The sequence below is a fragment of the Urocitellus parryii genome, chromosome 7 (assembly GCF_045843805.1).
Source record: "Urocitellus parryii isolate mUroPar1 chromosome 7, mUroPar1.hap1, whole genome shotgun sequence".
NCBI classification, from domain to species: domain Eukaryota; kingdom Metazoa; phylum Chordata; class Mammalia; order Rodentia; family Sciuridae; genus Urocitellus; species Urocitellus parryii.
In genome coordinates this window covers 102441070-102454236 of record NC_135537.1, presented here as the reverse complement: position 1 = coordinate 102454236, position 13167 = coordinate 102441070, and the positions used below count along the sequence as shown (strand labels likewise).

Sequence of the window (13167 nt, the reverse complement as noted above, 5' to 3'; positions counted from 1 at the left end):
CTTATAGAAAAAGTGACCCCAAATGACTATGTGGGGTAAAATCCAACCTCCACCTTACCCCAGACATGAAAGAAACCTCCCGCCAGTAACCCCAACTTTTCAGGCCTCAGTCACCTCTGCTGTCAAGTAGGGACAGAAACTGAACCCACCTGGAATGGTCTCTGAGATCATTAAATGTGAAGTGCTTAGGCCTGTGCTGAGGCTGTTGTCACTGTTCCTCACTGTTCCTGTCTTCTCACTGCTGTGATCCCTTGTTCTCTTGGGGCAGGTTTGGAAACCAGACTTTAAACTAGTGGCTCTCCCAAGATGGGAAGCACTTTGTGGGTGAGAAGAGGTTTGAGTCCATTCATGACCTGGTGACGGATGGCCTGATAACACTGTACATAGAAACAAAAGCTGCCGAATACATTTCCAAGATGACCACAAATCCCATCTATGAACACATCAGGTACGCCACTCTACTCAGAAAAAAGGTGTCCAGACGGCTGAGCAGGTCTAAAAATGAATCAAGAAAAATGAACGTCATGAATGAAGAGCATACGCCAGTGGAAAAGGTGAGCTGTGTGTGAAAGAAGCAGCCTTTCTGTTCTTGGTTTGTGCTGAATAAAAAACTGGTTCATTGTAGATATGATTTGCCAAAATGTTGGAGGATACCCAGCTCCACCCAAAGAACTCTAGAATTCTTGCTCCAAAGGGACCTTAGAAATCTTCCAGCTCAACCTCCTCATTTTCCAGGTGAGGAAACCAAGACCAAGAAATGTTAAATGATTTGCTCACACACATACAGTCAGAGCCAGGACTTGGACACACAATTGTTTTTTAATTTATTTGGAGTTTGAAAGTAAAAAATGATGTTTAATGGTGAACCATCAGGATGAAACACGTTTCTAGTTGCCATTTGAGATATCACTGGTTCCATCTCTAGCTCTGCCCAGCAAGCCAAATGTATAGTTGTGTTTGCCTCTGTTAGGACTGGATGATCATCCATGAGCCTTGAGTTGAGGGTGTAGCTCCGTGGTAGAGCATTTGACTAGCATGTGTGTGGCTCTGGATTCATTCCCTAAAACTACAAAATGAAAAATGCCAACCAATCCTGGCCCATTAGCAGTTACAATAGCTCCCTGAGAGGCTTAGAAAGACAGGCTGTCCCCCACCACAGATGAGCATTATCATGCTCAGCTAGGGATTGTAAAAGCCCTGAGTGGGTGACAGTGTGAACTGGGAGTGTCATACATAGCAGGACGTGGTGGAGGTCTGACTTTCATCCTCAGTAAGTTGCTATTTGAAAGCATTGCCACAGTTTGCTTGCAGATTCTTGGGATATGCCCCTTTGGGGATCATCTGCTTTGATTGAATGAAAGTGTCAGCCAGCCACACCATCACCCCCACTGAGTCTGTGCTCAGCCCTGCTTCTACAGCAAGGTAGGACTGGTACAGAGATAAATAAGCCAGGCAAAATGGGGAGCACTGCTCCTTCTGGTGGTTGCTAATTGTTAATTAAACCAGAACTGGCCCCTGTTATCAAGGGTTGGTGGAAGGTAAAGAAACCTCAGGTTGACTGACTGGGCATCTGCATCATCCTTGGAGATTCACCAGAAAGCCCTGAGATGGAGAGGGCAGAGGGAGGCAGTGGTGGACCTGTTGGTAGAGAGGGATGATGTTAATTGATTTGCTAATTGCGCTTCAGAAGAGAGCCTTCCCCAGAATCACATCAGCTGAGCAGCTGGCCCATGAAAAAATAATTTTCCATTTTCTTTTTATAACCCCAGTGTCTCTGCAGCACCTGTGTATTCTTTATTAAAAACAAAAGATCTGGGAAATTGTAGCGTTGCTGATTGTTTGCATTTTAACCAGAGAGGAGAAACTTGAGTCTCCAACTTTCTGAGTTTATTCTGGTACAGACAAGAGCCATTCCTTGGTCTGTCTGCAAAATCTGTTCAAAAGTAATTTCGAATAGAAAATCTGGAAGCTGACTTTCCTGGCCATGACAAAGCAGAAGATGAATTATAAAATAAATCTCTGAAGTGGTGTTTATATTTCTGAATCAGAGAGCAGTGCCACCAGGAAAAGCAATCTATTACAAATGGCAGGTTGTGCAACAGAACTCGTCAAGGAAAAGAGGTGAGGAGAGAGGCCACCCCTTCTGTGTTGGGGATGGAAGCTTAGATCCTGGATGTTGGAACTGATCCTTCTAGATCATTGTCCTCCCCTGAGAGGAAAGTTTGCTCCATAGAAGCTGATATTTCTGATACTGCTATTGTGAAATTAGTACCACGAAACATACTCTTTTCTATAGATATTTTGTCTACATTTTTAAAAAGCGGAGGAGATGAATAATCAGATTCATAATCGTGTTGAATGAGTTACCCAGTATACTTTCATCTTTGGGGAAAATTAAGGCAAATAAAGAAAATATGGAAAGAAAGAGTTCAAATTCAGCAAATGCTTTGATGGACAGGTGCCATCAGTGTGGATTTTCTTGGACACTAATGATATGATATCTGGCTTTCCTGGGGAATACTGAGGACACTGGGTCTGGTCACTTGCCGGCAGCCACTCATTTTATTAGTAGTTTGTTAAGTAACTTGGTAGAAATCCCATCTGTTTCTCTCTGACTGGTACTGACAAGTGGAATTATTAAAAGTCCCAGTCTTGCCAGAAACTGTGTGTCCCTTAAGGGCAGGTCAATGGCTTGTTGCCATGAAGGCAGGGACTAGAGAAGAGCTACTAGAAACTTGAATGGATTGACTGAGAAGAGCCTGGAGTACTTATCTAATTCAGTGATGGTGCATCTTGAAAGTTTTAATGAGTAAAATTGGTAGATTTCTCAATATGTCTTAAATGTAAAACACACCATTTCTGTTTCCAGATTACTCAAATGTTCCCCCATTCATTTTATTGACCATTTCCAAATGAATCCAGAGAGACCGTTATCGGTGAATCCAAGAACATTAACAGTGCTAATTGGCACAAAGATATTACTTACTCCATCGGATTTGAGTGGTTTCCAGATTTATCTGCTGTCAAGAGTGTTAGCAGTGAACTTGATTTTAATAACTGTGGATGAGATGGAGACATGGGGAAGATGCAAAAAAAATTAGCAATGGTTAGCCAATCGCAGTTGGTTTCCTTTCTGATTCTCTTTTTAATTGGTTTTTAAAACATTATGATGTGTAAGAACCACTATTTGGTGTATTTAATTAAAATGCTTATGTCTGGTACAATTTCCTGTATGCCAAGTATTTAGAATTTATTCTAAAGCTGGATTATCTACTGACCTTCAGAAATTGCTGTGAGCAATGTAAGAGTAACAACAGGATTTAACATTGGTTCAGACATTTATAGTTCATAAACAGATTTCACATATGTGAAATAATTACCCATTTTATCCTTGGAAATGCTTAGCTAGGTTCATAGGTGGGAAACACCATCTCCATTTCATTAAAATGTTCACAGAGGCAGGATGAGGAATCAAACGCAGGCTTTCTAATTCCAAGTTTGGAGCTTCTTAAATCTACTGAGCAGCTGGGTCTCATTCAGTCCTGATTGCCTTTATTGCATCAAGTAAATATCCTTGGTTTGGGCCATCCTACATGCACCATGCTAAAAATCACTCAGTCTTTACATGATCTGTGTTTGAAAACACACTGCCATTCCCAGGCATATGAACTAACCTTTCTTTTTAAACTATCCTACTGAACCAAACATGTGACAAATAATGTTTTCAACAGCACAATTATATTAATTAAATATGGTTTCCATATTAAAGTGCATTTTTGTTTTACTGGGAAAAAAATCTGTACCTTTGATATAACAAAATTCATTTAAAAATATATGAATTGAATATCCTTTATCCAAAATAGTATTTCAGATTTTGGAGCCTTTCAGATTTCAGAATCCTTACATAAACTATATCAATTGCCCATCCCCAATCTGAAAATCTGAACTCCAAAGGCAAGATGAGGAACCTGACCCACATTGGATTTTGGAGCATTTTGGATATCAGATTTTTGGATTAGGATTGCTCAATTTGTATCATATTGTATCTATTCACTTCACTATGTTTTACAGCAGCCAAAGTTAGAAAACAATCTTAATACCCATCAACTCAGGGCTCTTCAATGAATTATGGCACCTTCCTGTAACAGAATGCCTTGCAACACTTGGAAAAGAATGCGAATCCTGACATAGGCTGAAACAGAAAGGTCCCCTGGCCAGAAAATGAAAAAAGCAACTTGTGATATCATATGTATGTACAGTATGTATATTTTGTGTAAATTAGGAGAAAAATCTATTGTATATATGTCCTTTCCTGGCAGATCATAAAACTTCCTTTGAAGAACACAAGAATTAGTGTCATTGGTTGACTGTAGGGAGAGGCAGAGGGTATTTGAAAGGGGTAAGTGTGGAAGGGAAAATGTTCCCTGATCCTATTTGATACTTTTTGAATTTTGCATCATGATACCTGTAGTATCTACTCAAAAAATTAGAAAAGGAAAAAAATAATTTATTATATCTTAAATCACATATGTTAAAGCAAACTTTCTGTCCCCCCCTCTTCTCCCCACCACCCTAGATCAGTTCCAGCACTCTGCAATCAGGCTGGTTTTCCCATCCCTCACAAAGAGTTTGTGGGCCCTGCCAGCCTGTGTTTTCACAAGCCTCAGGTGGTACTTTGCATGCAGTTTGAGAACCTGAGGTTTGTATATTTTTCTCCTCCACTAGAGGTTGACCGATTACAGGCAGAGGCAACTGCTTAGAGGCAGCAGCTCAGCTCCATGTCTGCAAAGACCCCAGCACTCTGTTCTGATCCTAAAGAACTCAAAGGACTCAGGGAAGAGGGTGTGGACATTTTATTACTCATGTGCTCGGTGGTGGCAGACCAGGATAAAATGGAGGGCTGAACTCACCTATAGGATGGGAAAATATATAAAGATAGGTTGTATGCCAACTGCTCCTATGAGTTTCTTCAGATGTTTTATAAATACGTGATTTTACTTCACACCAAGGTCCTTCTGCTTTGATCTCCACCTAATGACTGGAGGTGAGGGAAGTGGCCAGACCCCACACAAACACATTCTTGGGCATTAGTCTTGGTTCACCTTCAGAAATGATGAGCCTTCTAGACACTAATGCGTCTTTATCTCAGCACCAGCACATCAAGAGTGCACCTGTAAACACTTTTTGGCTAATGCACCATGGAAAACTTAAAAATGTGATCAGTTGCTCCAAGTTCACCTTAGAGGACAGTGTATCTCAGATTCACCTGGAGGGTATGTCACCCTTTCTCTTGGGGCAAGCTCTTTCCTCCACTGGCTGAAATCTGGACAAGGATGCACTGTAGCATCATGGGAAGTCAGAGCCTGGAAGACAAAGGGAATCTTAAGATCCTCTTAAACAATCCCTTTTGTGTTATAGGACAATTGAGATATCTGGTTCAGTAGCATAAAAAATATTTCAAGGTCATCTAGGAGGTTCAAATAGAAGGAAAAAATTGTGAATGCAAACTCAGAAGTTATCTTAAAGATCTCTGAGCTTGCAAGTTATACCTGCATGACTCCTGTATGAATCACTGGGAAGTGAAAAATAAATTCAGACAGCAGTTTTCTGGAAGGTGTTCCAGCAGGAAATGCAAGGCACATTCAGCTGGGATTTTAAAGATTATTTGTTTAAGCTCCCAAGGGAGCTTCCCTAGGGGCCTGCACCATTAGAAGTGGCCACCACCCCTGTGCTTCAGGAAGAAGGAAGGCAAGAGGGTTATCAGAGTTTCAGGAAAGCTAGAGGAAGCCCTCCACAGTCCTGAACTCCTGCACCACCTTAGAGAGAAACCATCAGCCTGGCCCCTATTGAAGAGAAACTGACTTAATTTCTCTCCTCCTACCCTTTAATCTGCCTGTGCCTCCCATTGGTCAATCTCAGCAGAAACCAGAGAGCTAAGGAGCTGGTGTGCAGTCTACAGGGGACAGCCTCCCTGTTCCAGAATGAAGGAAGGACAGAGAATGAATTTAAGAGGGCAGATGAAGCAGAGGATACTAGTGCAAGGTGTGGTTAGAACACAGCCTGGGTACCTATAAGTTGTCCTACTCTGTTAGCATTGCTCTCATCACCTATGTGAAGTTAACCAAGTTTGAAAGCCAGATGGGTATTCTTTCACAATGATAGCGGAGCTCATTTTTGGGGGGTGGATCCCACAACTATGTTGCTGTAGAGGGGATCTGGATCTTGGATAATGGAAGGGCTTTGTGTCTTCATTAAAATTCACACATGGTGCTGGCAAATGCCTTCTACCAGGCAGAGGTGCTGCATTCATTTCCCAAAGAAAGAGACTGAATTGTTAATGTGATTGAAGAGGTGAATAAGATACACTGATATTACAGGGTCTGGAAAACCTGTATATTTTCTCTGCAGGAGGTCCTTTGGAAATAATATGTAACTGACATAACGAGTCTTTTCTCGGGAGTCAAGGATAAATGAAGATGAGCATAACTTAGCTGGTAAAAGTGACAGGTACATCAATGACAGCAGCCATCCATCTTTCTACCCTCACATATACATAGTCATAAAATGGAATGGGATAGAATGCTATAAGAATGGATTTGAACTCAGATTACATTTGCTCATGAAACCAGGTTTTGCCAAGCATTATTTCATATCCAAAACCCCTAATGATGTGGGATTTATCACCCAGGCTGAGCTGTAGCTGATTTGATTGTTGGTTGTTCTCAAACTAGCTGCAGGTTAGAATCACTTGGGAGCTTATGAAATAGACCCATGTCCAGCCCCTCCTGACCTAAGACATCTAGGTCCCCACTGGTGAAGTTCAAGTATCTGCATTTTTAAGGCTCGCCAGGTGATTTGATCAGGGTCTGTGGACCTGGGTTAGATTAAAAGTGAGATGAGGAGGTGAAGGTTATCAGACATTCAGGGGAAATTGTCTTCTAACAGAGTGTAGCTCTCAACTTACCCATGCTTGTGATATTTCTGAGACTCTCATATACTAGCTTAGACTGGCACTAGGAGTGCCTCTTCATATGAGTTCAAACCCCTACATGAGAACATGTATCAGATAGTAACTCTGGTGGTTATGGATATCTGAGTTCCTGCAGAACATGCTTGGCTCCTTTCCCCAAATTATTGGCTAATTTTTAAATGATGGGAAATAGTTAACTGGAGCAATGATTTAGAGAATTCACTGAAGGAACAAGGAAAAGTCATTGTCCCTTCAATAGGGGCCAGGTTGGTGGTTTCTTAGTGACAAAATTTATAGGACGGTAACTCTTACTCTTGGCTGCACACTGGAATTCATGGAGGAGTTTAAAAAACAAATACAAATCATTCCTGGGCCTGTGCTCAGAAATCTAGATTTAACTACTTGGTACAAGGCCTGGATATCTGGATTTTAGATGCTACTAGTGATTCCAATTTATCGCCAAAATTGAGACCACCTCCCCCTAGTCTATGAGAAAAACTATAAATATTAGTTAGGTCATCTTGTCCAGTAGATTACATTAGAAAGCAACTGTGTTCACCAATCTCTCAGTATTAGTGTCCTCACCACTTTATGGGAACAAAAGGGAAGTTACTCTAATATGTTCAGTGTGTGTTGATGTAAAATGGGCCAAACTCTCCTTATCCAAATCTATAGGAACAGCTAACCCTGCTATTTTGTATGCAAAATTGCCATCTTGTGGCCTAGAGGAAAGTTACACACTGGTAACAGTCTCAAAGGACCAAACCTAACAGATGTGGGAGTAATGAGTAAGAACAAATTTTCAGCAAAGAACTCGTTGAATCATCCCCATTTCCTCAGGTTTTATAGTACAGATTAGGCTATGCAATAAGTGGGGGGTGTCTGTTCTGGCATCTTGTGCTCGTTCTCTGTGAAAAGTGAGCAACTCTGCAAGCCTGGGACATTTAAATGTAAAAATAGTTCCCGGGCTCTGACTCACTAGGACTCTAGCCAGAGATGCTCAAATCTTCTCCTCAGGGCCACTTTATGCTCTTTAAACTTACTCAGGACCTCAAAGGGCTTTTGTTGATGTGAACTAAATCTATATTTGCCATATTAGAAAGCAAAGCTGATAAAATATTTGTAAGTTCTTTAAAAAGGAGCAAGCCCATAACATGAGTAACAAATGACCATTGTGTGTTCAATAACATACTTTGTGGGAAAAAAACATGTTTTCCAAAATGAAAAACTAGTCAGAATATTGACATTGTTTTTACATTTTTCTGTAAATCTCCTTAGTCTCTGACTTAATAGGAGACAGCTGGATTCGCACATTTGCTCCTATATTCAACCTATAATGATATATTGTTTGGTTGGAAGTGTGGGAAGTAGCTCTGGCCTTAGATATGGAATTGCAAAAGAGACGAATGTTTCTAGTCTATTTTGTTCTACTATATTTTAAAAAATATAGTAGAACAAAATTTACAAGCAGAAGTTTCTTAAAAGATTAGTTGTCATTTCAATTACTAAAAAAAGTCAACTAATAAAATTAGTTTGGACATCATGGTCTCTGTAAAGGTGTCTTGGGTTCCTCTGGACACTGGTGGGCCCTCACTTTGAGAACCACTGTTCCAGGCAGACTCAATGAAAGAAGAGCCCACCCTTTAGAGAACTCTGTGCATGTGCATCTCCAGGGCATGTTGGAGAAAAATAGCCCTGTCACTTTTATCACCTCTGACTGCAGGAGGCAAATGATGCTGAAATCTGGGACACCTGCCCAGCTCTAGAGACTGGGTAGAGTGGGGAGTAAATTCTATTATGGATACAACTCTGAGGATTTGCCCTGTGTATGACCTCAAAGTTCTTTTCAGTGGCTCTGGGCAGCAGGTAGGCAACAAAACTGAGCCTGGGCCTCTCATTTGAAAACAACTTGCCAGGTAATTCTGATGTATACAGTTTTCTTTTAGTATCCCCACAGGATTGGATCCAGGACCCCCACAGATACCAAACTCTATGGATGTTCCCTTCTATTAAGTGGTATGAGATTTGCATATAACCTATGCACACCCTACTGTGTACTTTAAATTATCACTAGGTTACTGGTGATACCTAATGCAATGTAAGTGCTTTGTAAATAGTTGCCACACTGTATTGTCTTGGGGAAGAAATACTGTGTATATGTTCAGTATAGATGCAAGATTTTAAAATTATTTTTAGTTGTTGATAGATCTTATTTACTTATATGCGGTGCTGAGAATCGAACCCAGTACCTCATGCATGCTAGGCAAACGCTCTGCCACTGAGCCACAACTCCAGCCCCAGGTTTTTTTCCTTATATTTTCAATCTTGGGTTGGCAAAATCCATGGATTCAGAACCCACCAACACAGAGGGCTGACTTCCCAAGGAAAAGCCACCAGACAGGTCTCACTTTCTTCCCTGTATATATGAGAAACAGGCCCAAAGCTCAGGGTGACATTAAACTTGGTAGATGAGACATCATTTTAATGACTCCTGGTATTTTCTTCCTTTACCTTAGCACAGATGCCACCCTCTTGCTGATTCTGCAGCACTTCTTCTGCCACCATCTTTACTTATGTAATCAGGACACATTAGTCTTACCTCCACCCCACAGTGAATAGCTGTCATTTTTACCCCCCAGAGCCTAAGCACTGTTTTATGGAGATTGTACCCAGAGCCACTTCTCTCCCACTTACAGTTTAAGAACTTCTGGAAGAAGAAAATTTGCTGGGTTTCAGAGGTGCATTGTGATTCACTGCTGGTTGGTCCAAGTCAGAGCTAATGAAACACTTTAGACTGTCATTGCCAGTTTCAAAAGACCTTTCACCCTCCTGCTGCTTGGCTGGACTTGACTGGAAGTACAGCCCGTGTTGCTGAAGCTTTCCTACCACCCTGTAGAGCCAGAGGATGGAAGCATGAGAGAGAAACTAAGTTCTGAGATCCAGAGCTAAGCCTCTACTAGAGCTGCTCCTGCAAGCCTGTGCCCTCTGCTGGATGTTTCAGGTCATTCCTGGTTCACCTTTGAGCTGGGCCAGGAAATGCTTGTGTTGCACTTAAGTTGACTGCAATGTCTTCCTAACCAGAACTGTGACTCATCTGTCAGCTTCCACCACCCTCTTCTGTCCTGTATATTCTGCTCACTTGATTTGAGAAAGCTCAGGTATTACAATTCAGATTCATTTTTAGTTTAATCAAATAATCCACATTATCCTTCTTGAAAATGGTGCTATTAAATCAGACAAGGGGACATCTAGTGTTTACTGAAATAGGTAGGAATGTAGTGTCCAGACAGACATGGAAATAACCCCAAAACCACATCTGGAATACCTCCTCCCTATTGTTTGCCTCCAGCTCTGTAGAATTATATTTGTAGACCTCTTAATAATTAAATGCTCTTAAATAAGATTAAGGCAAATAAGCTAAAGAGTCCTAGTCAACTCTGATGAACTGTATTCTTATCAATTTGATATTTTCAGTAAATATTTTTTAAAATGCAAAGAAACATGGCTCTATCTGCAGCAGATGTCTCTGTTGGACATGGGACTTACCAGGTCATCAGTAGAAGAGATGATAGAAGCTAGAAACCTGCAGACCTCAAAGAAGGGCCAGAAGTCCCTCTGTAGCCTATGAAGTAAAGGCTTGGCCTACAAGAATTTCTGGGAATTTTTTTTTTTCAAATCAAATGTGGGGAAGAAGAGGGGTTTTGTTTCCTGAGTAATTTCCACAGACGTTAACAGGAATGACACCATAAAGGCCACATTTGAGGCTATTTGTTTCCATTGCCTCAAACAGGTTGCAGAACTGATGTTACTCATTTCTCAATAATGACATGTCTGGCTGGGTTTTCCTGTGAGTTTAAATATGTCCTCATTGATTTTTGTCTCTCCTCATACATAATCACTTTGAAGTTTCTAGAAGGTTAATATTTCACTTTGTTCCAAATTTCTATTTATGAACCTAATGAAGTCCAGCCATCAGAAGAATAAGTTAAAGTTTACACATGCAACTTTTATTGTTCTGGTATGACTTAGAAAATTATCTAAGAAGTCCAGTCACCATCATTTGCAATGATTCTTCTTTAATTCTCAAGTTGTGAGTCAGAAATAAGACAGCATTCTAGGTTCAGTATGTCCCAGAATTAACAGAGTAAAGGCAGGCAGTTATGTTTTACCACAGTATATATAAATTCCATTTTTAAAAAATTATGATATAAGAGATTTCTGTTGAGTTTAACACTGAATAATTTTAGTAAATGTATAATTATCCCCACGAAAAGAACTTTACATTTACCCAGTATCTCATAGTTTTTAATCCATTTTAAACTACATTTTTTCATTCAGTCTCATAACAACCTTTAAATTTGGATTTTTCTCTTTACCAGTGAAGGAGTAAGAGAGCTGAATCTTACAGAAGCCTTGGGTCATGTAGCTGGTAACTGGCAGGTAATGCTGTCCTTTCTGTTACACCACATTGACAAAGGAAACAGATTGTTTTTTTTTTTGTTGTTTCTCATTTTAAAGCTTCTAAACAAAGCATTATATTGGGAATTATTTCCCTCCTCAAATATCAGCATTCATTGTCTCTGTGGCCTGATTCTAAGCTTCCACTCTTGACTAATTTGTTCTTATGAATGAATACATATGGCTAAGGGAATTCTTTAAGAAGTGTTCAATCTGGAGAAAGATGCCTACCTCTGTGATTTCTAAAAGAATATCCCTGTGTGCATTTTTAGCCTTGAGCTATATGAATTTTAAAAGGATTCAGCAATTTTGTAAAGCTCTTATACCTTCACCAAATCCCAAAGTGACAAGTGTGAGATGCCTGTCTTCCGCAACAAGCATGCTCCTCACTTCTTCCAATCATGATGGAACAAATGGGGATGAGAAGACATTGCAGCCATACTAACACTGCTGAACATTAGACAGTAAGTCCTGATCCAGTTCTCCCTTTCCTTGGCTTTGAATCACCCGGTGAACTCTGGGACTATACAATTATACATGAGGAGTTTTCAATTTACTGATTTTTTCCCCCTTCTGGTAAGTCAAATGTAAGAATTAACAAGGTCACAAGGAAAGGAAGAAACACTAATTTTCATTGGGTGTCTATCACATGCCAGGCACGGTGGGGTAAGGTTTTTTGGTTGGTTGTGCTCTCTGCCCTCCCATCAGCTCAGAGAAGGAGGAATCAGGGTGGCTGAAGTAATATGTTCATAACCACCCCGTTGGCAGGTGACTGGAACCCAAACCCCTGGCCATCCTTAGTTGAGAGCCTCTTCAGTAGCTCCCATCTGAGAATGAGCTCTCAGTGTGGCCCACAATGACTTTGTTCCTGTCACCCTGCACACACATGCACACCAGATCACTCTCATCTATAGTACTTCCCCTCCCCAACTGCATCCAAGAGGCCACATGTGACCAATGGAGGTTTTGTGAGCCTAGCCCTGGTTTGATGTCCCCTGCCCCCCTCCCCACACATACACAGCCTCCTCCAACTCATTGCAGTGCTCCTCCCCCACCTCTTACCCAGCCCCCTGTCCTCATTTGAGGAATTCCTACCTGTCATTGCAGACCAAACTCCAGCCATTCCCTCCCTGAAGTCTTCCCTAACCTGCCCAGGCCTTCCTTCAAGGTCCCGTCCTTGGGCTGCCACCTGTCGCTTAGAGCTCTCCTTGCCCTTAGCACAATCTACCTCTACCGGGAGGGTTTGCTCATGAATTCATTCATGCTTAATTATCAATAATAAATGATAATAACAATTAACTATTTATTGAGCACCTAATCTGTGCCAAGTACTGTTCTCTGGAGATACAGGCCAACTGTGCTTAGAGAAACCAGCTCAGGATGGGCCAGAGGCAGAAGCACAGTCAGCCAGCCCCTGGGTTTTTGCCTGGACTTGCCCAAACATGGTGGGAGAGTGGCCATGTGGCCAACACTGGCCAGTCTAGCTGAGAACAAAGCCACAGGAGGAGGCAAGACCAAGAGCAGTTCCATCCTTGGTTTTATAGGCCAACCCATTTCGCTTTGTCTTTGACCCAGCACTAACTTGTGTGGAGTTTCTGTTTCCTGTAACCAGAGGAGCCCTAATGGGGTCCTTAAAGAAAGCAGACCATATCCTCGGAGAAGGCCCCTCTAGAGTAGGGAGTAGTGTGGATGAACCTGGGTGGCGGGTTGCTGAACGGAAGACCAGGCAGGCAAGAGCA

At 41.4% G+C, this 13167-nt stretch overlaps 1 protein-coding gene across 1 annotated transcript in view; it reads left to right on the top strand.

The window, feature by feature from the left end:
- The first annotated feature begins 416 nt into the window (after window positions 1–416).
- Window positions 417–13167, top strand: part of LOC144255831 (beta-chimaerin-like) — a 110660-nt gene continuing 97909 nt past the window's right edge. The window contains exon 1 of the mRNA XM_077800805.1: window positions 417–554. Within this exon, the coding sequence (XP_077656931.1) occupies window positions 417–554 (138 nt within the window). The remainder of the gene's footprint in view (window positions 555–13167) is intronic.